The sequence below is a fragment of the Oncorhynchus kisutch genome, linkage group LG6, assembly GCF_002021735.2.
Source record: "Oncorhynchus kisutch isolate 150728-3 linkage group LG6, Okis_V2, whole genome shotgun sequence".
Taxonomy (NCBI): Eukaryota; Metazoa; Chordata; class Actinopteri; order Salmoniformes; family Salmonidae; genus Oncorhynchus; species Oncorhynchus kisutch.
This window is the reverse complement of record NC_034179.2, coordinates 19,289,360-19,313,854: the sequence shown is the minus strand read 5'-3', so window position 1 is coordinate 19,313,854 and position 24,495 is coordinate 19,289,360. Positions and strand designations below refer to the sequence as shown.

Below are 24,495 nucleotides of genomic sequence, written 5' to 3'. Positions count from 1 at the left end.
ACGTTGCCGTTAGCAATTTATCTAGGCTCAATTAGACAGCAACCCAAGTATGGTGGTGGTACATGACGCGCCGACCACAGCCTGCTGTCTCCAGTCGCCACTACCAGAGCAAGTGTCTGTGGGAAACAGCTACAGCACTACTTCAGACAGACACAGCAGGCGGAGGGAGGGCTCGACATCCCACATTTTATTAGTCCCAGTTTCCTGGCACTAAGGGGCTGCTGGTGGTGGTTTGGACTGAGAGACAGGGAGGGAGGGGGCATGTTAGGTTAGGTTGAGCTCTAATTAGGTGACCAATCCTAATTTCAAAGGGGATCTCCTCCTCTCTGGATTCTCGCATGTCTGATCCGGTGGTCAGGACATCACGATGGTCCAGCAGCACCTTCCTTGGCTTCAGCAGGGAGATACGGAGCAAACTCACTCAAGAAAGAACAGGAAGATGAATGTGCCCGTTTGTTAATCTCAGGGTGTTTATTTACGTGTAAACCCAGTTTGTGGCTCATTTATCTGACTGTTGGGGAAGGAGGACGTGTTCTCTGGATCTCTTTGATGTGATTCCAGAACAGAACAGAGACGACAGTTCCTGCCTGCCTCGTCTGTAACCAATAGAAATAATCTGCAGGGATTTCTGTTCAGAGTAGCTTTTATGTCTGATCACGACTGTTGCTGCTCTCAGAATGGGGTCACAGCTCACCTTTCTCACATAAGTCAGATATGCAGAAAGACTTGTGCGTGTGTTAGTAGAGAACGTAACAAAGTAATGAATGTGGTAATAAAACATTAATGGGCTGCTTTTAACCCCCCCGCCATAGTCCTGTTAACCCAGGTCGTTGTGAGGAGAGCGAGACCACCATAGGAGCTCAGAGAGACTCGTGACACCGCTCAGTTTAGGGGCCATTATCCTGACAGCCAGGGTTGTTCTGCATCCTCTGCTTTCTGCGATGTCAGCCATTTTAATCCCCTTACATTATAATTAAGTAAACAACTGACTTAATTTATGTAAGTATTCACATCCCTGAGTCAATACATCGTTGGCAGCTGTGAGTCTTTCTGGGTAAGTCTGTAAGAGCTTTGCACCCTTGGATTGTACAATATTTTCCCATTATTATTTTCAAAATTCTTCAAGCTCTGTCAAATTGGTTGTTGATCAATGCTAGACAACCATTTTCAAGTTTTGCCATAGATGTTCAAGCAGATTTAAGTCAAATCTGTAATGTGGCCACTAAGGAACATTCACTGTCATCTTGGTAAGCAATTCCAGTGTAGAATTGGCCTTGTGCTACGGTTATTGTCCTGCTTTAAAGGTGAATTAATCTCCCGGTGTCTGGTGGAAAGCAGACAACCAGGTTTTCCTCTAGCATCTTGCCTGTTCTTTGCTCCATTACATTTATTTTTATCCTGAAAAACTCCCCAGTCCTTAATGATTACAAGCGGTCCTTATCCATAACATGATGCAGCCACCACTATGCTTAAATATGGAGTGTGGAACTCAGTAAATGTGTTGTATTGGATTTGCCCCAAACCTAAAACGTTGTATTCAGGATAAAAAGTTAAATTGCTTTGACAAATTTTTTGCAGTATTACTTTAGTGGCTTTAGTGCCAAACAGGATGCATGTTTTAGAATATAGTTGTATTCTGTACAGGCTTCCTTCTTTTCACTCTGTCAGTTAGTAAACTGTAGTTACTCCACAATACTAAGCTATCACAGCCATTAAACTAACGGCTTTAAAGTCACCATTGCATTGGCCTAATGGTTAAATCCCTAAACTGTTTCCTTCCTCTCCAGTAACCGAGTTAGTAAGGATGCTTGCATCTTTGTAGTGACTGGGTGTATTGATACACCATCCATAATTTAATTAATAACTTCAAGATGCTCAAACAGATATTCAATGTCTGCTTTTTATTAGTATCCATCTACCAATAGGTGCCCTTTGCGAGGCATTAGTAAACCTCCCTGATGTTCGTGGTTGAATCTGTGTTTGAAATTCACTGCACGACAGAGACCTTACAGATAATTGTATGTGTGGGGTACAGAGGATAGGTAGTCATTCTAAAATGTGTTCAACACTATTATTGCGTCCATGTAACTTATTGTGTGACTTGTTAAGCAAATGTTAACTCCTGAACTTATTTAGGCTTGCCCTAACAAAGGTATTGAATCCTTACTGACTCAGCCTTTCATTTGTAAACATCTTGAAAAACATAATCCCACTTTGACATTATTGGGTAGTGTGTGTAGGCCAGTGACCAAAACATCTAAATGTAATCCATTTTAAATGCAGGCTGTAACACAACAAAATGTGGAACAATTCAAGGGGTGTGAATACTTTCTAAAGGCACCGTAAGTATAAATGAATGAAGCGTCTAGGCAGTCAGTAATGGTGTGTCTCACCTCCAGTGTACATGCCAGTGGTGGTTAGGGTAGCCTTGAAGGGGGACACGGCAGCAGCCTTCTCCTTAGCCAGCTCCTGCTTGCTCTTGGGTTTGGGAGGGGCTGCCACTGGGATGTTATCGGGCAGAGGAGCTGGGAAGAGGTTGGTTCCATTCTGCACCAGATAGAAAGGTGGAAATCATAGAGAACACCAACCAAACAAAAGTCAACCATGGATGGATGTCAAAGTTTCATTTTCACCAAACACTATCAAAACACTTCATTATCACCAAACAAACCAATCAACAAAGACTATTTTAATTTGTCATCTGTAGAACTAGAGAGTATAGCGTCACCATTATCTAATTAACCAGTCTTATCTAAAAACAGATAACCAAGGAAACCAAACCCATTTAACCCAGATGATTCACCTGCATGACAACAGATCCTCTGATGACATGGTCCATGGTTCCGTAGTTAAACTTCTCCTTGACCTCATAGTTGAAGTTCTCAGTAGATGGGCTGATGGCACGGATGAGTTTGGTCAGGTTGTTTGAGTACAGGGTGCTGGACTGGGTGGGCAGGCGGCTGGGAAGGTCGGTGAAGCCAATGTGGGTCACACCCTAAGAACAAATCACATAAGCCATTATTTTATTGAAGACCAAAATTGTGCACTCTCACTTTGACCGGTTAAAATGGGACTGAATTACAATACTGCAACAAGGTGACCTGGTGCTATGATTTCAGTGCTAGGGAAACCAAACACAGAAGCTAACAAAATGACTAACAATAAGGAGCCGGTTCACCACAACATCACAAGGGAAAACAGTGATAATGAAATTGAAGGTAATAATGATAAGCGACTGTGGACAGGCCCATCTGACCTTGTGTACAGACAGTTCTCCAGGCACCGTGGTCTCAATGTTTCCTCCAGCCTCAGCAGCCAGGTCCACCACCACAGAGCCATCCTTCATGCTCTCCACCATATCCTTGGTGATCAGGATGGGAGCCTTGCGACCTGGCGACAGGACACATCACCATGGTGACAAAGGGGTCTTGTCTGCAGTACCAACAGGGTGCTCTATCAGCAGCTGACCTCTATTCAGCCTTCTGTACAATAAAGTCTTCAAATATGGATTTAAATGATAATGAATCTAACCCTGGAAAATAAACAAATTGCAGTTTGTTGTTCTCGGTTTACGCTAGGCAATGTTTTCAGGTCTCTTCTGATGTTTACACTAGCTTTCAAGTCAACAGATCTCATGAGAACAGAGAGAAACTCTTTCAAAATCATGTCGAACTGGTCAGAACAGAAGACATCAGTACTGATCAGGCTAGGGTAGGCTGGTGTCAACCAGACAAAAGGAGTCGGTCTCTCCAACCAACAGGACAGTAGCATTAGTATAGGGGACAGGACAACATGCCCTAGGGCACATGAAGTCAGTGGAGAGGAGAATGTCATTCATAACTATAGTATTCACCCCTCTTGGCATTTTTCCTATTTTGTTGCCTTACAACCTGGAATTAAAATGGATTTGGGGGGGGGGTTGTATCATTTGATTTACACAATATGCCTACCACTTTGAAGATGCAAAAATATTTTTTCTTATGAAACAAAGAAAATAAACTGAAAACTTGAGCATGCATAACTATTCACTTCCCCCAAAGCCAACACTTTGTAGAGCCACATTTTGCAACTACAGCTGCAAGTCTCTTGGGGTATGTCTCTATAAGCTTGGCACATCTAGCCACTGGGATTTTTGCCCATTCTTCAAGGCAAAACTGCTCCAGCTCCTTCAAGTTGGATGGCTTCCGCTGGTATACATCAATATTTAAGTCATACCACAGATTCTCAATTGGATTGAGGTCCGGGCTCTGACTAGACCATTCCGTGTCATTTAAATGTTTCCCCTTAAACCACTCGAGTGATGATTTAGCAGTATGCTTAGGGTCATTGTCCTGCTGGAAGGTGAACCTCCGTCCCAGTCTCAAATCTCTAGAATACTTTTTTTCTGGCCACAGCTCTGTGGCCAAAGCCCAGCTGTGGAGTGTACGGCTTAAAGTGGTCCTATGGACAGATACTCCAATCTCCACTGTGGAGCTTTGCAGCTCCTTCATGGTTATCGTTGGTCTCTTTGTTGCCTCTGATTAATGTCCTCCTTGCCTGGTCTGTGAGTTTTGGTGGGCGGCCATCTCTTGGCAGGTTTGTTGTGATGCCATATTCTTTCCATTTTTTAAATAATGGATTTAAGTGGTGCTCAGTGGGATGTTAAAAGTTTCAGATATTTTTTATAACCCAACCCTGATCTATACTTCTCCACAACTTTGTCTCTGACCTGTTTGGAGAGCTCCTTGGTCTTCATGGTGCCACTTGCTTGGTGGCGCCCCTTGCTTAGTGGTGTTGCAGACTCTGGGGCCTTTTGTAACAGGTGTATATATACTGAGATCATGTGACAAATAAAGTCCACCTGTGAGCAATCTAACTAATGTGACTTCTGAAGGTAATTGGTTGCACCAGATCTTATTTAGAGCTTCATAGCAAAGGGTTGAATAGATATACACACACCACTTTTTTAGATTTTTTTTGAAAAGTCATTTTTTTTAGTTTCACTTCAACAATTAGGACTATTTTGTATATGTCCATCACATGAAATCCAAATAATAATCCATTTAAATTACAGGTTGTAATGCAACAAAAATAGGAAAAACGCCAAGGGGGTTGAATACTTTTGCAAGTCACTGTACGGCTGCATATCTTATCACAGCCGTCAACCAATGTAAACAAGGGATGAGAATGTAGAGTTTTGCTTTTTCTTGTGTGCTTTTTAGTCGTTCAGTTTTTATTGCTATTCTTTTGTATCATGTTTTTTTTATCACATTGAGTTGCATTCCATGTCTGAAATGAGCTGTTTACAAAGCTTGATTTGATCATAGCAATATCTCTATGGTGTCTCTGTGGTCTGTTATAGGCTGCTACAGGAACGGAATAATATCAACTCAGCCTTGAGGGGCAGAGTTAACCAGATGAATAGGACCTAAACACTACCTTAACTACACTAGGTAACTGAGCTGATGGAGCCTTAAAGCAGCTTAGTGTCTGAGAGGATTGGACAGATGAGAGCTGACCATAGCAATACATGCATTTCATACATGATTGAGCTAGAACAAAACAAATGGGTGAAATCAGGGGTGACAATAGCCTGGTTGCCAGATCTCCTGCTCTGAAGCCAAACTGTTTGATGACAATGGTGTGAGAAGGCCAGAACACAAACAGATCAGACCAGGAGGACTGCAGTGCAGCTTAAGATATAAAGGGAAAGTAAAGCCAGTAGATTAAGAGGACAAAGAGATAGGGGTAGTGAGGGGCGTCTCCCTGCGGGAGAACAGATGTAGCCCTTGGTTCACTTCAGACCTGACTGCCCTCGACTAGCACAAAAACATCCTGTGGCGGACTGCAATAGCATCGAATAGTCCCCGCGATATGCAACTGTTCAGGGAAGTCAGGAACCAATACACGCAGTCAGTCAGGAAAGCAAAGGCTAACTTTTTCAAACAGAAATTTGCATCCTGTAGCTCAAACTCCAAAAAGTTTTGGGACTCTAAAGTCCATGGAAAACAAGAGCACCTCCTAGCAGCTCCCACTGCACTGAGGCTAGGTAACACTGTCACCACCGATAAATCCACAATAAGCATTTCTCTACGGCTGGCCATGCTTTCCTCCTGGCTACCCCAACTGGGGCGGCAGGGTAGCCTAGTGGTTAGAGTGTTGGACTAGTAACCGGAAGGTTGCAAGTTCAAATCTGTCGTTCTGCCCCTGATCAGGCAGTTAACCCACTGTTCCTAGGCAGTCATTGAAAATAAGAATTTGTTCTTAACTGACTTGCCTGGTTAAATAAAGGTTCAAAAAAATAATAAATCCAGCCAAAAGCTCCGCACCCCCCACAGCTACTTGCCCAAGCCTCCCCAGCTTCTCCTTCACCCTAATCCAGATGTTCTGAAAGAGCTGCAAAACCTAGACCCGTACAAATAAGCTGGGCTAGACAACCTGGCTTTCTAAAATTATCCGCCACCATTGTTAAAACCCCTATTACCAGTCTGTTCAACCTCTCCTTCGTATCGTCCGAGAGCCCTAAAGATTGGAAAGCTGACGCGGTCATCCCCCTCTTCAAAGGGGGTGACATTCTAGACCCAAACTGTTATAGACCTATATCTATCCTGCCTTTCTAAAGTCTTCGAAAGCCAAGTTAATAAACAGATCACTGACAATTTTGAATCCCACCGTACCTTCTCCGCTGTGCAATCAGGTTTCCGAGCTGGTCAATGGTGCACCTCAGCCACGCTCAAGGTACTAAACGATATCATAACCGCCATCGATAAAAGATTGTACTATGTAGCCGTCTTCATCAACCTGGCCAAGGCTTTCGACTGTCAATCACCGTATTCTTATCGGCAGACTCAACAGCCTTGGTTTCTCAAATGACTGCCTCGACTGGTTCACCAACTACTTCTCAGACAGAGTTCAGTGAGTCAAATCGGCAGCGGGCCTGTTGTCCGGACCTCTGGCAGCCTCTATGGGGGTATCACAGGGTTAAATTCTCAGGCCGACTCTTTTCTCTGTATATATCAACGATGTCGCTCTTGCTGATTGTGATTCCCTGATCCACCTCTACACAGATGACACCATTCTGTATACATCTGGCCCTTCTTTGGAGACGGTGTTAAACCTCCAAACGAGATTCAATGCCATACAACACTCCTTCCGTGGCTTCCAACTGCTCTTAAATGCTAGTAAAACTAAATGCATGCTTTTCAACCGTTCGCTGCCCGCACCCGCCCGCCCGACCAGCATCACTACTCTGGACGGTTCTGACTTAGAATATGTGGACAAAAACAAACACCTAGGTGTCTGGCTAGGCTGTAAACTCTCCTTCCAGGCTCACAGAAAGCATCTCCAATCCAAAATTAAATCTAGAGTTGGATTACTATTTCGCAACAAAGCCTCATTCACTCACGCCGCCAAACATACCCTCGTAAAACTGACTATCCTACAGATCCTCGATTTCGGCGATGTCATTTACAAATTTGCCTCTAAAACTCTACTCTGCACATTGAATGCAGTCTATCACAGTGCCATCCGTTTTGTCACCAAAGCCCCATATACCACCCACCACTGCGACCTGTATGCTCTAGTTGGCAGGCCCTCGCTACATATTCGTTGCCAGACCCACTGGCTCCAGGTAATCTATAAGTCTTTGCTAGGTAAAGCTCACTATCTCAACTCACAATAACAACACCCACCCGTAGCACGCGTTCCAGCAGGTATATCTCACTGGACATCCCCAAAGCCAACACCTCCTTTGGTCGCCTTTCCTTCCAGTTCTCTGCTCCCAACGACTGGAACGAATTGCAAAAATCGCTGAAGCTGGAGACTTATATTTCCCTCACTAACTTTAAACATCAGCTATCTGAGCAGCTAACAGATCACTGCAGCTGTACATAGCCCATCTGTAAATAGCCCATCGACCTACCTCATGCCCATATTGTTTGTATTTACATTTCTGCTCTTTTGCACACCAGTATTTCTACTTGATCATCATCATCTGCACATCTATCACTCCAGTGTTAATTTGCTAAACTGTAGTTACTTTGCTACTATGGCCTATTTATTGCCTTACATCCTCACGCCATTTGCACACACTGTATATAGACTTTCCTTATTCTATTGTGTTATTGACTGTACGCTTGTTTATTCCATGTGTAACTACACTGTTGTTGTTTGTGTCGCACTGCTTTGCTTTATCTTGGCCAGGTCGCAGTTGTAAATGAGAACTTGTTCTCAACTAGCTTACCTGGTTAAATAAAGGTAAAATAAAATAATACATAAAAATGGGGGTAGTGAGGGGCATCTCCCTGTGGGAGGGGATAGATGGGGGTAGTGAGGGGCATCTCCCTGTGGGAGGGGATAGATGGGGGTAGTGAGGGGTATCTCCCTGTGGGAGGGGATAGATGGGGGTAGTGAGGGGCATCTCCCTGTGGGAGGGGATAGATGGGGGTAGTGAGGGGCATCTCCCTGTGGGAGGGGATAGATGGGGGTAGTGAGGGGCATCTCCCTGTGGGAGGGGATAGATGGGGGTAGTGAGGGGCATCTCCCTGTGGGAGGGGATAGATGGGGGTAGTGAGGGGCATCTCCCTGTGGGAGGGGATAGATGGGGGTAGTGAGGGGCATCTCCCTGTGGGAGGGGATAGATGGGGGTAGTGAGGGGCATCTCCCTGTGGGAGGGGATAGATGGGGGTAGTGAGGGGCATCTCCCTGTGGGAGGGGATAGATGGGGGTAGTGAGGGGCATCTCCCTGTGGGAGGGGATAGATGGGGGTAGTGAGGGGCATCTCCCTGTGGGAGGGGATAGATGGGGGTAGTGAGGTGTGGTTGCTTAGATCACTGTACAAACCGGGGATGAGTGCCGTGCTGATGAGGATGTCTACTTCCAGACACTGCTTAGCAAACAGCTTCATCTCAGCCTCGATAAACTCCTTGGACATCTCCTTGGCGTAGCCGCCCTGACCGTCGCCGGCCTCCTTAATGTCCACCTCCAGAGTCTCAGCTCCCAGAGACTTGAACTGCTCTAAAGCTGCCGCTCTGGGGAGGGAACACAGGGAATGTCATGGAAGGCACTGGCAAGAGGGACGGGGTGCTTAATGAAAGCCCCGGATACATTCAAAAGCATCACTGCAGGAGCTTAGGTTATGTCTATGATTGTTGTAAAATCTCCAAGTAGTAAACAATGTTACACAATGGTCAGGGTGGGGAGATTCAAATCTTGAATCTGGAGAGTAAAAACAGTAAAGAACAGCGTTTTATCCCATTATTCCACCCTTTAAAGTAAGTGGAAGCAATCTGCAGTTTTCTAGAGACAATGAGCTGCAAGTTGTCATATGTAATGCAGCTACTACCACCAACTGGAGAATTAGCAACATCACACTTTCAAATCCACTAAAGAGACTTAGACAGCAGCCAATCTGGGGTGAGTTAGTTGAAATAAAAGCAAAGGTGAAGGAATCTGGTCACAAATCATTTGTAACATTTTATCCGTTTTTTTTTTTTTTTTTTTTAAACAGCTTGTACCCCCAAACCATAAATAGTTAACCAAATAGCTACCCGGACTGTTACTGTTTATCATCGATCCTGTTGCCTAGTCACTTTATCCCTACATGTACCCCTGCACTCGGTCCTGGTACCACGTGTATATAACCAAGTTATCGTGACTCATTGTGGATTTATTTTTCCTGTTATTGTTTTCCTATGATTTCTTTCTTTTTCTCTGTGCTTTATTGGGATGGACCCGTCAGTAAGCATTTCACTGTTAGTCCACACCTGTTGTTTACGAAGCATGTGACAAATAAAATTGGATTAGATTTTTTTTTAAATCTCAAAACAAATATGGGGGCAGCTCTATAATGTGATAATGAACCAACCAATGAGTCCCAGTGATTTCATTGGTAAAGTAATAACTGAATATCCAGGGTTGGGTGGTCCCACTCACCGAGTGTCAAAGCCCCTGACGATAGCACCCATGGATCTGGCAGTACCAGCAGCAGCCAGGCCTGCTACTCCTCCTCCAATGATCAGCACCTTAGCAGGTGGGACCTTCCCAGCAGCAGTGATCTGTCCAGTGAAGAAGCGCCCGAAGCTGTTGGCTGCCAGCACCACAGCTTTGTATCTGGAAGCACAGGGACAGAAAAATGGCCAATTACAAATACTGTCAGAGCACGTCTACCCAGCCTCAAAATACATCACAAGCAATTTACTCTGCCAAGTGGACCACACACAGCGAGACACACACACAAGATGATGCAGCTGGACAGACACAGTAGTGAGCTGACCAAGAGAAGTGCATTCAACACAAATGTTTTCCATTTATTGACATGACAACCTCCCTCATTAAAACAAACTGCCTCAGACACAGGCTCGTTCATTCTAGTTGCATTTCAAAATACTTGTCTTGGACATAAATTAGTCTTCCAGCATCGTCTCACCATTTAGCCATTTGTAATTGTAAGCTACACAAATAAAGCACATTGGCAAGAAAAAGGACAGTGGCACAGCTTTGGGAGTCCACCCTCCCCTCCCTCACACCACCCATGCCGTCTTCACCCTGCAATGTTAGCCATGGAGCTGAGAGCGTCGTAGCCCTGTGCGATGGTGACGCGGGGCACCTGGTCCATGGCCAGCACAGTGGACTTCCTCTGGGACAGCATGTCCATCAGCTCAGGGTTCTGGGCCGGGTAGATGAAGCTGAACAGAGTGGCTGCCTCCTTCATCAGCTCCACCTCATGGGCTCCCAGCTCAGGGTTGAAGACGGGAGCACGCACCTGAGAGAGACAGACAAACACAGACAGAGACAAGCAATAGAGACGTTTGATGTAAAATCCCTTGCGCGATACAATAGTTACCATGGCAGCAAATTAGGGTTGAATGACTATCCACCCTATTTTCATCACTTACACAGCCTCTTCCCTTACCTTGACCAGCACATCAGAGGCCAGGACATCTTTGACATCTTTGATGGTGGCTCCAGCCTGGATGTAGTGTTGATCAGGGAACTTGGAGGGCTCTCCTGCCCCAGACTCCACCACCACGTTGAAGCCCTGTTTGATAAGGGCCTGCACTCCGGCCGGGGACAGAGCCACACGACGCTCATTCTGGAAGATCTCCTTCGGTACACCCACTGTCAGCTGCTTATAGGGAATACCTGGAAGAACAGTAACACAATTCTAAGGTAAGTTTTATTCATTCAGCAAAGAGTAATCTGCAAAGATATGTTGAAGAAAACTAGGTAAATCTTAAAAACATCCACATTCAGAAAACTAGAAATACCATATTAAGAAGCTGTGTTGCCATTTTCATATGTTGACATGTATTGTAATACATTTACCAATTTGCTGAAGATGATATCAAGTTGGAGCCTTGGGTTTCAAAACGTATTATGTACAGCATTCAACATTCATAAAACAGTTGACCAATTTAAAACGAAACATCTACTACTAGTGATGGGGGGGAATACATAGTTACATATTGGGATATTATTTAATGACATATCGAATCGTATAGTTTTCTTCACAAGGTTGCACCAAAACTCAGCTTGTTGTCCATTTTTCTTTTTAATTAGGGAGCCAATATGTTTTGAGCACTTTTATTTCCACGATTGATAAAAAAACTCGTTCTCATGGCTCCATCTTGTCCCTCTGCAGCAGACATACAGTGAGAAATGTTTGGTATATCGAATATCAATACATATAGATTCGTGATACATATCGTATCGGCACCTAAGCATTGAGATAATATTGAATAGTGAGGTCCCTGGCAATTCTCTGCCCTATCAGTTACTCTGCACTCATGAATGAGGTGGAATTGGGAGGGGTAGGATATATGATGCACAGTAGTTTACAACAATCGCTGCTAATCAGAGGGACATTTTACACTACTTTGGAGAACTTTGAGACTTCTGTGTACAATAAACCACTCAACTTTCTGTGACAAATCCTCCTTATAAGACATAAGCTTCCTCCTCTACCATCTGAACTGTGTGGCCATGTTTGGATACTGGTAGATGCATTCTGCTATCAGTGGAAAACATAAATAGATGACTCAAGAAGAAAGACCCATTGCTTACGACAAAAAAAAGACATATAATACTCTTCATTGGGCATTGGTCAAAATCACATTTTCACCTTTTTATAGGCTACAATTTGTCAATTCTACCAAGAGTGAGTTTACTGTGACGGTGTCTACTGCCTTCATTGTAAGAAAGATCACATGCCCACTTCGGAAATTTCCACTCTTGGTCTATAGATAAACAGCATTGGAATGTCTGGCTGTCACCACCCTATACTGACTCAGAGCAGAGTGAACCACAAGACTGACCCCAAGAACAGCAGTTTTAGCTCTAATTGTTCTTCTGAAAGCAAATGACAATTTGCTGGCAGTAATGTGCATTCCAGTATATATATCAATCAGACATTGAAGTATCAGATAAGCAGTGCTGCTACTGGTTAATGAGGCAGAGATATAAGGCTGATGTGGTTCACCAATAGGTGAAAGCGACAGTTATGGATACAACAATGTAAAGATGTGTTTAGCAGGCGTGTCTTCAGATAGCTGCTACGCCCTGGCCCCTTCAGTTGATACTCTGCCAGGAAAAGCATCTGCCAGCAGTCAGAGTGCCAAGAACGTCAATCATGACAGGCCTGTCTCAAAAAGACTTGCAGAGTCCAGCTACAACCACACCAAACGAACTCATCAGCGCATAATTACACATACAGGATCACTAAGGCATGCAATGGAGGCTCCTCCAAAGAGGAAGAGGACCATCCTAGGTTAATTTGATAAAAATTGAAACATTTTAAAAAGTTCTCATTTTTAGATAAAACTATATACATTCACGTCACCAAATAATTGATTAAAACACACCGTTTTGCAATGAAGGTCTACAGTAGCCTCAACAGCACTCTGTTGGGTAGCACCATGGTGTAACCGGAGGACAGCTAACATCTGTCCTCCTCTGGGTACATTCCACAGACTTACACAGTAATTATGACAACTTTCAGAGGATGTCCTCCAACCTATCAGAGCTCTTGCAGCATGAATTTACATGTCAATCCAATCAAAGGATCAGAAAATGTATCCTGTACTGAAAGCGAGAGGGCAAGAGCTGGCTAGCTATATTTGGTTGTATTCACTCTGCTAGCTGAATGCAACTAGCTAGTTTAGCCTACTCAAACACCCGGCTCAAACAAAGAGGGATGCTATGTTAGCTAGGTGGCTATGGCTTTCCAACACTGGAACTATTTCAAGGCAAGGTAAGCTTTTGGTTTTATTAATTTATTGCCACCGGGGCCTGCCGGTATAACTGCTAAACTGCTTTCTGACTACACTGTACCATGTGATTGTAGCGAGTTACTAACACGTTAGTTCTAGTAGCTACAGTGCTTTCGGAAAGTATTCAGACCCCTTTACTTTTTCCACATTTTGTTACGTTACAACCTTATCCTAAAAATGGATTAAATTGTTCCCCCCCTCATCAATACCCCATAATGACAAAGCAAAAACAGGATTTTAGAAATGTTAGCAAATTTATTTATTTTAAAATCAAAACTGAAATATCACATTTACATAAGTATTCAGACCCTTTACTCAGTACTTTGTTGAAGCACCTTTGGCAGCGGTTAGAGCCTCAAGTCTTCTTGGGTATGATGCTACAATCTTGGCACACCTGTATTTGGGGAGTTTCTCCCATTCTTCTCTACAGATCGTTTCAAGCTCTGTTAGGTTGGATGGGGAGCGTCTCTGCGCAGCTATTTTCAGGTCTCTCTAGAGATGTTCGATCGGGTTAAAGTCCGGGCTCTGGCTGGGAAACTCAAGAACATTGAGACTTGTCCTGAAGCCACTCCTGCGTTGTCTTGGCTGTGTGCTTAGGGTCGTTGTACTGTTGGGAGGTGAACCTTTGCCCCAGTCTGACGTCCTGAGTGCTCTGAAGCAGGTTTTCATCAAGGACCTCTCCAATCATCTATCAGGATTAGCCTCCCAGTCCCTGAAAAACATCCCCACAGCATGATGCTGCCGCCACGCTTCACCGTAGGGATGGTGCCAGGTCTCCTCCAGACATGATGCTTGGCATTCAGGTCAAAGAGTTGAATTTTGATATCATCAGACCAGAGAATCTTGTATCTCATGGTCTGAGTCCTTTAGGTGCCTTTATGCAAACTCCAAGTGGGCTGTCATGTGCCTTTTACTGAGGAGTGGCTTCCGTCTGGCAACTCTACCATAAAGGCCTGATTGGTGTGGTGCTGCAGAGATAGTTGTCCTTCTGGTTCACCCATTTCAACAAAGTAACTATGGAGCTCTGTCAGAGTGAGGCCCTTCTCCCCTGATTGCTCAGTTTAGCAGAGCAGCCCGCTCTAGGAAGAATCTTGGTGGTTCTTCCGTTTAAGAATGGAGGCCACTGTGTTCTTTGGGACCTTCAATGCTGCAGACATTTGTTGGTACCCTTCCCCAGATCTGTGCCGACACAATCCTGTCTCGTAGCTCTACGGACAATTCCTTCAACCTCATGGCTGGTTTATTGCTCTGACATGCACCGTAGACTGTGGGACCTTATTTCAACAGGTGTTTGCCCTTCCAAATTTCAATGTTAACAGGATGCACCTTAACTCAATATCAAATATCATAGCAAAGGGTCTGAATACTTAAGTAAATAAGGTAGATTAGCTAAGGCGAATCGCTAGTTAGCTAGCGAGCTAATAAATGTACTGAGTCAGGGCAAACGTAGCTAGCTAATACCAGTGTTGGTGTAGGCCTAAATCAGCATGTTGTTTGAGCAACAGTATCTTCTAAATCAAAGAGGAATAGGCTAAGCATGAATATGTTGGCTACATGAAGAAACATTTAATGTAGCCAAAGATTATTATAGGAAACACTGACCATCACTTTGGTTCCAACCCTGTCACAATAACTCCTCCCTGGTATTTTCACTAGTTGTCATGTCAAATAACACAGTATTCAAAGTGCCCACTATTATTTATAGTCTAACAATAGAATTACAATAAACATATTTCCATGATTCAGACAGTTCACCCAAGTAGCCCTACATGACATTTTCGAAATTATCTCAAATGAGTGCAGGAAATGCAGAAATTGCTGAAATGCAGGAAATTATTTTAGGCTGAAGTTGAATTGAACAGTATAAACCAATCAGAATGGAGAAAGACCCATTGAACAGTTGAAGTCGGAAGTTTACATACACCTTAGCCAAATTCATTTAAACACAGTTTCACAATTCCTGACATAATCCTAGTAAAAATCCCCCATCTTAGGCCAGTTAAGATCACCACTTTATTTTAAGAATGTGAAATGTCAGAATAATAGTAGGGAATGATTTATTTCAGCTTTTATTTCTTTCATCGCATTCCCAGTGGGTCAGAAGTTTACATACACTCAATTAGTATTTGGTAGCATTGCCTTTAAATTGTTTAACTTGGGTCAAACGCTTCGAGTAGCCTTTGTTGTCCTTAAGCCATTTATCCACAACTTTGGAAGTATGCTTGGGGTCATTGACCATTTGGAGGACCCATTTGCTACCAAGCTTTAACTTCCTGACTGATGTCTTGAGATGTTGCTTCAATATACGCAAGTAATTTTCTTCATGATGCCATCTATTTTGTGAAGTGCACCAGTCCCTCCTGCTGCAAAGCACCCCCACAACATGATGCTGCCACTAGAGGTTGACCGGTTAATTGGAATGGACGATTAATTAGGGCCGATTTGAAGTTTTCATAACAATTGGAAATCTGTATTTTTGGCCTTTATTTAACTAGGAAAGTCAGTTAAGAAAACATTCTTATTTTCAATGACGGCCTAGGAACAGTGGTTTAACTGCCTGTTCAGGGGTAGAACGACAGATTTTTACCTTGTCAGCTCCGGGATTCAATCTTGCAAACTTACAGTTAACTAGTCCAACGCTCTAACCACCTGCCTCTCATTGCAGTCCACGAGGAGCCTGTTACACGAATGCAGTAAGAAGCCACGGTAAGTTGCTAGCTAGCATTAAACTTATCTTATAAAAAACAAATCAATCATAATCACTAGTTAACTACACATGGTTGCCGATATTAATAGTTTATCTAGTGTGTCCTGCGTTGCATATAATCGATGCCATGCACATTCGCGAAAGAGGACTGTTGTTGCTCCAACGTGTACCCAACCATTAACATCAATGCCTTTCTTAAAATCAATACACAGAAGTCCATATTTTTAAACCTGCATATTTAGCTAAAATAAATCCAGGTTAGCAGGCAATATTAACCAGGTGAAATTGTGTCACTTCTCTTGCGTTCAGTGCACGCAGAGCCAGGGTATATGCAACAGTTTGGGCAGCCTGGCTCATTGCAAACTAATTTGCCAGGATTTTATGTAATTATGACATAACATTGAAGGTTGTACAATGTAACAGGAATATTTAGACTAAGATAAAATACTGAACAGTTCCGTATTTCGCTGAAATAATAAACGTTTTCGAAATGATAGTTTCCGGATTCGACCATATTAATGACCCATGGCTCGTATTTTTGTGTGTTATTATGTTATAATTAAGTCTATGATTTGATACAGTCTGACTGAGCAATGGTAGGCACCAGCTCGTACGCATTCATTCAAACAGCACTTTCGTGTGTTTTGCCAACAGCTCGTCGCTGTGCTTCAAGCATTGCGCTGTTTATGACTTCAAGCCTATCAACTCCCGAGATGAGGCTGATGTAACCGATGTGAAATGGCTAGCTAGTTAGCGGGGTGTGCGCTAATAGTGTTTCAAACGTCACTCGCTCTGATACTTGGAGTAGTTGTTCCCCTTGCTCTGCATGGGTAACGCTGCTTCGAGGGTGGCTGTTGTCGATGTGTTCCTGGTTCGAGCCCAGGTAGGAGCGAGGAGAGGAACGGAAGCTATGCTGTTACACTGGCAATACTAAAGTGCCAATAAGAACATCCAATAGTCAAAGGTATATGAAATACAAATCGTATAGAGAGAAATAGTCCTATAATAACTACAACCTCTTCCCTGGGAATATTGAAGATGTTAAAAGGAACCACCAGATTTCCTATGTTCTCATGTTCTGAGCAAGGAACTGAAACGTTAGCTTTCTTACATGGCACATATTGCACTTTTACTTTCTTCTCCAACACTTTGTTTTTGCATTATTTAAACTTAATTGAACATGTTTCATTATTTATTTGAGGCTAAATTTATTTTATTGATATATTATATTAAGGTAAAATAAGTGTTCATTCAGTATTGTTGTAATTGTCATTATTACAAATACATTTAAAAGACATTTTTATTTAATTTTTTTATCTGCCGATTAATCGGAAATGGGCTTTTTTTTGGTCCTCCAATAATCGGTATCGGCGTTGAAAAATCATAAAATCTGTCAACTTTTAGCTGCCACCCCCATGCTTCACGGTTGGGATGTGGTTCATCAGCTTGCAAACATCCCCCTTTTTCCTTCAAACGGTCATTATGGCCAAACAGTTATATTTTTGTTTCATCAGACCAGAGGACATTTCTCAAAAAATTATGATCTTTGTCTCCATGTGCAGTCTGGCTTTTTAATGGCAGTTTTGGAGCAGTGGCTTATTCCTTGCTAAGCGGCCTTTCAGGTTATATCTATATAGGACTCGTTTTACTGTGGATATAGATACTTTTGTACCGGTTTCCTCCAGCATCTTCACAAGGTCCTTTGCTGTTGTTCTGGGATTGATTTTCACTTTTCGCACCAATGTACGTTCATCTCTAGGAGACAGAACACGTCTCCTTTCTGAGAGATATGACGGCTGCATGGTCCCATGGTGTATATACTTGCGTACTATTGTTTGTAGAGATGAACGTGGTGCCTTTGGAAATTACTTCCAAAGATGAATCAGACTTGTGGAGGTCCACCAATTTTTTCTGACGTTTTGGCTGATTTCTTTTGATTTTCACATGATGTCTAGCAAAGAGGCACAGAGTTTGAAGGTATGCCTTGCAATACGTCCACAGGTACACCTCCAATTGACTCAAATTATGTCAATTAGCCTATCAGAAGCTTCTAAAGCCATGACATAATTTTCTGGAATTTTCCAAGCTGTCTAAAGGCACAGTCAACTTAGTGTATGTAAACTTCTGACCCACTGGAATTGTGATAGTGAATTTTTTGTGAAATAATATGTCTATAAAAAAATTGTTGGAAAAGTTACTTGTGTCATGCACAAAGTAGATGTCCTAACCGACTTGCCAAAACTAGTTCACAGAGTTCAGACGTTTCTTGTAGTTGGCCACCAGGTTCGCACACATCTCAGGAGGGATTTTGTCCCACTCCTCTTTGCAGATCTTCTCCAAGTCATTAAGGTTGAGGCTGACCTTCAGCTCCCTCCACAGATTTTCTATGGGATTAAGGTCTGGAGACTGGCTAGGCCACTCCAGGACCTTAATGTGCTTCTTCTTGAGACACTCCTTTGTTGCCTTGGCCATGTGTTTTGTGTCATTGTCATGCTGGAATACCCATCCACGACCCATTTTCAATGCCCTGGCTGAGGGAAGGAGGTTCTCACCCAAGATTTGACAGTACATGGCCCCGTCCATCGTCCCTTTGATGCAGTGAAGTTGTCCTGTCCCCTTAGCAGAAAAACACCCCAAAGCATAATGTTTCCACCTCCATGTTTGACGGTGAGGATGGTGTTCTTGGAGTCATTGGCAGCATTCCTCCTCCTCCAAACACAGCGAGTTGAGGCCAAAGAGCTACATTTGGGTCTCATCTGACCATAACACTTTCACCCAGTTGTCCTCTGAATCATTCAGATGTTCATTGGCAAACTTCAGACGGGCATGTATATGTGCTTTCTTGAGCAGGGGGACCTTGCAGGCGCTGCAGGATTTCAGTCCTTCACAGCATAGTGTGTTACCAATTGTTTTCTTGGTGACTATGGTCCCAGCTGCCTTGAGATCATTGACAAGATCCTCCCGTGTAGTTCTGGGCTGATTCCTCACCGTTTTCATGATCATTGCAACTCCACAAGGTGAGATCTTGCATGGAGCCCCAGGCCGAGGGAGATTGACAGTTCTTTTGTGTTTCTTCCATTTGCGAATAATCACATCAACTGTTGTCACCTTCTCACCAAGCTGCTTGGCGATGGTCTTGTAGCCCATTCCAGCCTTGTGTAGGTCTACAATCTTGCAGGACTACAACCCTGACATCCTTGGATAGCTCTTCGGTCTTGGCCATGTTGGAGGGTTTGTCATTTGGATTGATTGCTTCTGTGGACAGGTAACTTTTATGCAGGTAACAAACTGAGATTAGGAGTACTCCCTTTAAGAGTGTGCTCCTAATCTCAGCTCGTTACCTGTATAAAAACACCTGGGAGCCAGAAATCTTTCTGATTGAGAGGGGGTCAAATACTTATTTCCCTCATTAAAATGCTAATCAATTTGTAACATTTTTGACGTGTTTTTCTGGATATCTTTGTTGTTATTCTGTCTCTCACTGTTCAAATAAACCTACCATTACAGCCAGCAAATTCTGGCTATACAGACACACACCCCATCACATTTCTGACTCTAATTGCAGGTTTTGCTGGCCGCACAGTCAAGAGAGAAGGGGGTGGGAAGAGGAAGACCTGTGAGTGTACGCTGTAGTATCTATAATATGACCTTGGTCGGTTGCAACAAAAGCAAAAAAAAGAGGTGGCAAAAGAAATGGCCCCTGCCATGCTTCCTCTCCGGACAACTACCAAGACAGCCATTGTCTGAGTAAGCAGGCGACTGTGGATGATAGGCTACATGTTTGTCCAAAATCTATGGATAACATTTTGATCAACGATCAACTAAGCATAAGAGAAGGCAATCCTGTGTTTTACATTGGTGTGTATGTGCATTGCAATTGCTATTGTGCTCAAGCTGTTACCTGGGTTACTGTAGCATAGTGCTGGGTGCTGTCGGAGGGAGAGTAGTTATGCTAGTTACCTGGACTGGCGCAGCGGTTGAGAGCTTGCTGAGTCCTGAAGAAGCGCAGGCATGGCACCTTCACTGACCGGGCACTAGCCTGCAGTGGAACACAGGCCACCCCACTGAACAGTGGAGCAGAGCAGCTGGTAGCCACCACACGCAGAAGGCTCGACGCCATCGCAGACACACAAGGAGGAGCAGTGCAGCCGGATCGACCTCCTCCTATAAACACACACACACACAACAAGGGAAAGAGAAGAGGGGGGCAAGACGGTGAGAGAGTGAACTGTGAACAGTAGAGAAACCGACTGACCTATCGTGGCATGCCCAACTCTGTTCCTAAACAAAAGCCCCTATACCACTGCCTCAGCTGGTCTATCTTTACACACAACTCTGTAGTTAATACAATAAGAATGTGCCCCAGTGTGCTATACACAGACATGCCCATTTAACCTAAAATCATGCAGCAACAGGAAAATATCTGTCCTTATACTGCAAGCAAATAATTGCTAGCGTCACAAATATACCCGTTTAACTGTTTTCAGCATATCAGTTCAACTAGTAATAGGCTTTCATATTGACAGGGATCCAGCTGTAAAGTAAGGCAGTCAAGGACACTCCAAATATGTCCACAAACGTCCGGTGACCCTGTGTAGCTGTGTGTAATATGTTTGGCTTAGTCACTTCAGAGGCATGATGTGTCGAGATAAGAGCTGTTACCAGAGTGAACCTCTTGACTGGAAGGCTCTGGTGTGGTTCAGGCCCTAGGGGGTTCCAGGCAGTATCGATTAGATAGTACACCATTACAGAAAACAGGGTCAGTTCAGCAGAGTTGTATGAGCATTCAAAATAATGATCCCAGATATTTAGTGCCTTTCTATCCTATATAATATACAGTGCTTTCAGAAAGTATTCAGTCCCCTTGACTTTTTCCACATTGTTACATTACAGCCTTATTCTAAAATTAATAAAACTTGATTTTTTCCTCAATCTATACACAATGCCCCATAATGACAAAGCAAAAACAGCTTTAGAATGTGTTATTTTTGACATTTATTTTTAATAAATTATGGAGTATTCAGACACTTTACTTGGTACTTTGTTGAAGCACCCGTGGCAGCATCAAGTCTTCTTGGGTATGACGCTACAAACTTGGCACACCTGTATTTGGAAAGTTTCTCTTTCTCTGTTCATCTTTAACTCGATCCTGACTAGTCTCCCAGTCCCTGCCGCTGAAAAACATCCCCACAGCAGGATGCTGCCACCACCATGCTTCACCGTAGGGATGGCGCTAGGTTTCCTCCAGACTTGACGCTTGGCATTCAGGCCAGAGTTTTCAATCTTGGTTACATCAGACCAGAGAATTTTGTTTCTCATGGTCTGAGTCTTTAGGTGCATTTTGGCAAACTGCAAGCGGACGGTCATGTGCCTTTTACTGAGGAGTGGCTTCCATCAGGCCACGACCATAAAGGCCTGATGGTTGTCCTTCTCCACCTATCTCCACAAAGGAACTCTAGAGCTCTGTCAGAGTGACCATCGGGTTCTTGATAACCTTTTGACCAAGGCCCTTCTCCCCGACTGCTCAGTTTGGCCGGGCGGCCAGCTCTAGGAAGTCTTGGTGGTTCAAAACTTCTTCCATTTAAGAATGATTGAGGCCACTGTGTTCTTAGAGACCTTCAATGCTGCAGAACTGTTTGGGTACCCTACCCCAGATCTGTGCCTCGACATAACCCTGTCTCGGAGGTCTACAGACAATTCCTTCAACTTCATGGCTTGGTTTTTGCTCTGACATGCACTGTCAACTGTGGGACCTTATATAGACAGGTGTGTGCCTTTCCAAATTATGTCCAATCAATTTAATTTACCACAGGTGGACTAATCAAGTTGTAGAAACATCTCAAGGATGATCAATGGAAACAGGATGCAGTTGAGCTCAATTTCGAGTCGCATAGCAAAGGGTCTGAATACTATAAGGTAGATAGATACACACTTTTTTAAATTCTAAAAAAACTTTTTTCACTTTGTCATTATGGGGTATTGTGTGCAGATTGAGGAAAATGTTTTACTTAATCAATTTTAGAATAAGGCTGTAATAATGTTACAAAATGTAAGGGGTCTGAATACTTTCCGAATGCACTGTAAATGTCAGATATTGTGAAACCATGAACTTGAGAGATAGTGCGTTTACTGTATAGGCTTACAATTCATTAGGCCTAGTTTACCAACCAGTTTCAGTGCTAGAAGGAGGAATGCATTTGCTAATGCTACAAATTATGTCCTGACATAGCTAGTTAGCTACTGAATGAAGGCAGACATGCTACCTGCAGATTAAACTATAATGTATTGCACTATATGCTGATCAAGCAGATTTCATAGAAACAGTGTGTGACCTCATTTCTTCAGAATACCAAAATTACCGGCCTTAATTGAAAAACTCTAACGTTAGCTAGCTACCGAAATACACACCACGTCAGCAATATGATTCGCCTGGCAGGCTTAATAAACCAAAACCGTCTACTGACCATTGTTGTTCAGCTATCTAGCTAGCTAGTCCAGCCAGATATCTTTGGTCTAACGTTAACTACCTATGTTGCTTTTGATGTGAATTTAAGTTTTATGACATATACGTTAAATCGGCATTTATTTGTTTATATTGCCAATATAATTATGCAAACATACGTGTATAGCCATCTCACGAGCCAACAAAAGCGAATGACAAAGAATCAAATTCATTCGTTCATTCATTGCAACAGCACCAATTTGCCATTTGGGTTATGATAGTTATCATATACTGATTATTTGCTGTGTAAAAATGCCTGACATTATGTAGTTTTCGCCTCAAAATACTGTGCATTAGCTGGACAGATAGCGAGCCATCTGTTCAGAACGGATTTAGAGCAGTTGCCGACCATCACTTCCCTTTTTTTATTGAATGAAAGGACTCGGCAGCAAAACTAGCTAACGCGAATGCTAACAAACAAAAACGAATATTTTTTTGCATCAAACTGGAGGCCATCGAGGCTTTCACTTTCCACAACACAGCTGTTTGTGTGTAAAAAATAAAACAGGTCTAAAAAATAAATACGCTTTCTTTAAATAACACAACTGACCTTTGCAGACTGTCTTGATTTTGTGAACCACAGCACAGCCGAAAATTCTTTCCAACCGGAAGAAATTACATGAATTGGACAGAACCGCCCACTTCATACAGTCAACAACAGTACAGCATATTACCTACCAGGGTATTGAAATAGATCATTTTGAATAGACATTTAGGCATTTAGCGTTTTTTAAGTTGTCACCATAATGATCAATAGAAGGATTTATTCCATACTTATTTGTCAAAGTGATGCTCAAGAATAAAACGTTGAATTGTGGGTTTATCTTTTTTGATCATATTGGGAACATAATGTAGCAATTAAATCATGGTTGCATAAACATATAACATGAAATAAGAAGTGGTTTTTCTTATCTTGAGAGTGAGTAATTAAAAAATAATACAAAATATAGACGTTGGTATTTCTGACGTCTGGATGTTTGGCGTAAGATGTTAATGTCTACAGCAGATGGTACTGTTGGACACTTTTAAGTAGGCCAAGCCCTCCAAACTGGGCCAGTCATTTGTACAGATTGTACAGTCAATCAGTCACTCACATAAACTCAACAGAGTTGGTTATTTAAAAAACAGCATTGATCTGATACACACGAACAGAAAATGTCAGTATAACATCTGAAACACAGTATAACAGCTGAAACAGTGTATTTTGTTACCTTCGCCTGCAAGTGTGTCCAGTGCTGCGAACCTGTGTTAGTCAGTCTCACTGTTGTTCATAGGCTCGGTCATAACTGGGGAGGGGAGGAGAGAGATGAGGGTCATAGGAGTTCATAGGATATAACAGAAGAAACGCTGTGTGTGTGTGTGTGTGTGTGTGTGTGTGTGTGTGTGTGTGTGTGTGTGTGTGTGTGTGTGTGTGTGTGTGTGTGTGTGTGTCATAAGGGATAGTGAAAAAGGAAATAACAAGTAACAGTTAGGTCATACTTACCAGAAAAGTACTTACTGTAATAAATCTACATCAATGAAAGGGGTCATCTTGGAACAGCAACAAACTTGATTGTTGTTAAACATCGTCATCAATCAATCAATCAATCAAAACCATTTATAAAGGCCGTCTTACATCACCTGATGTCACAAAGTGCTGTACAGAAACCCAGCCTAAAACCCCAAACAGCAAGCAATGCAGGTGTAGAAGCACGGTGGCTAGGAATTAAGGCCATTAAGTTGTATTACTAATAGGCTGTCAACTCAGTCACATGGGTAATGATTGACCTATGTAATTATATGCAATTAAACATGATACAAAAGAACACCGAAGACAACTTATTTTTTACTTTTATTAAATATTGATATTATCTTTCTCTCTATGCTGAAATTGAAAAAAAGCACAACACAATGGTCCAAACCATGCAAATAGCCTCATTGTGACAGCAATACAAAGCTCAGGTGTTGTGGCATGCCCGATCACTGCACATAATGTGGTTGACTCCCTGGGGATATGCCATCTCTTGTGAAGAGTGGATCAGTTTTCATGAACTTGTCAG

The 24,495-nt window shown here is 42.9% G+C and overlaps 1 protein-coding gene across 3 annotated transcripts in view; it reads right to left on the bottom strand.

The window, feature by feature from the left end:
• Positions 1–23,687, bottom strand: part of nnt (nicotinamide nucleotide transhydrogenase) — a 71,329-nt gene extending 47,642 nt beyond the window's left edge. The window contains exons 1-10 of one of the 3 annotated variants that reach the window (XM_020485024.2): positions 23,007–23,023; positions 20,617–20,660; positions 19,915–20,118; positions 10,892–11,121; positions 10,524–10,741; positions 9,913–10,089; positions 8,821–9,008; positions 3,257–3,390; positions 2,804–2,995; positions 2,394–2,547 (exon numbers count right to left, since the gene is read on the bottom strand). In XM_020485024.2, the coding sequence (XP_020340613.1) occupies positions 2,394–2,547; positions 2,804–2,995; positions 3,257–3,390; positions 8,821–9,008; positions 9,913–10,089; positions 10,524–10,741; positions 10,892–11,121; positions 19,915–20,074 (1,453 nt within the window). In that variant the 5' untranslated portion in view covers positions 20,075–20,118; positions 20,617–20,660; positions 23,007–23,023. Of the gene's footprint in view, positions 1–2,393; positions 2,548–2,803; positions 2,996–3,256; positions 3,391–8,820; positions 9,009–9,912; positions 10,090–10,523; positions 10,742–10,891; positions 11,122–19,914; positions 20,119–20,616; positions 20,661–23,006; positions 23,091–23,667 lie in introns of those variants that run through there. The other 2 variants (XM_020485025.2, XM_020485022.2) reach the window with 2 other exon arrangements.
• Between the last annotated feature and the right edge of the window lie 808 nt (positions 23,688–24,495).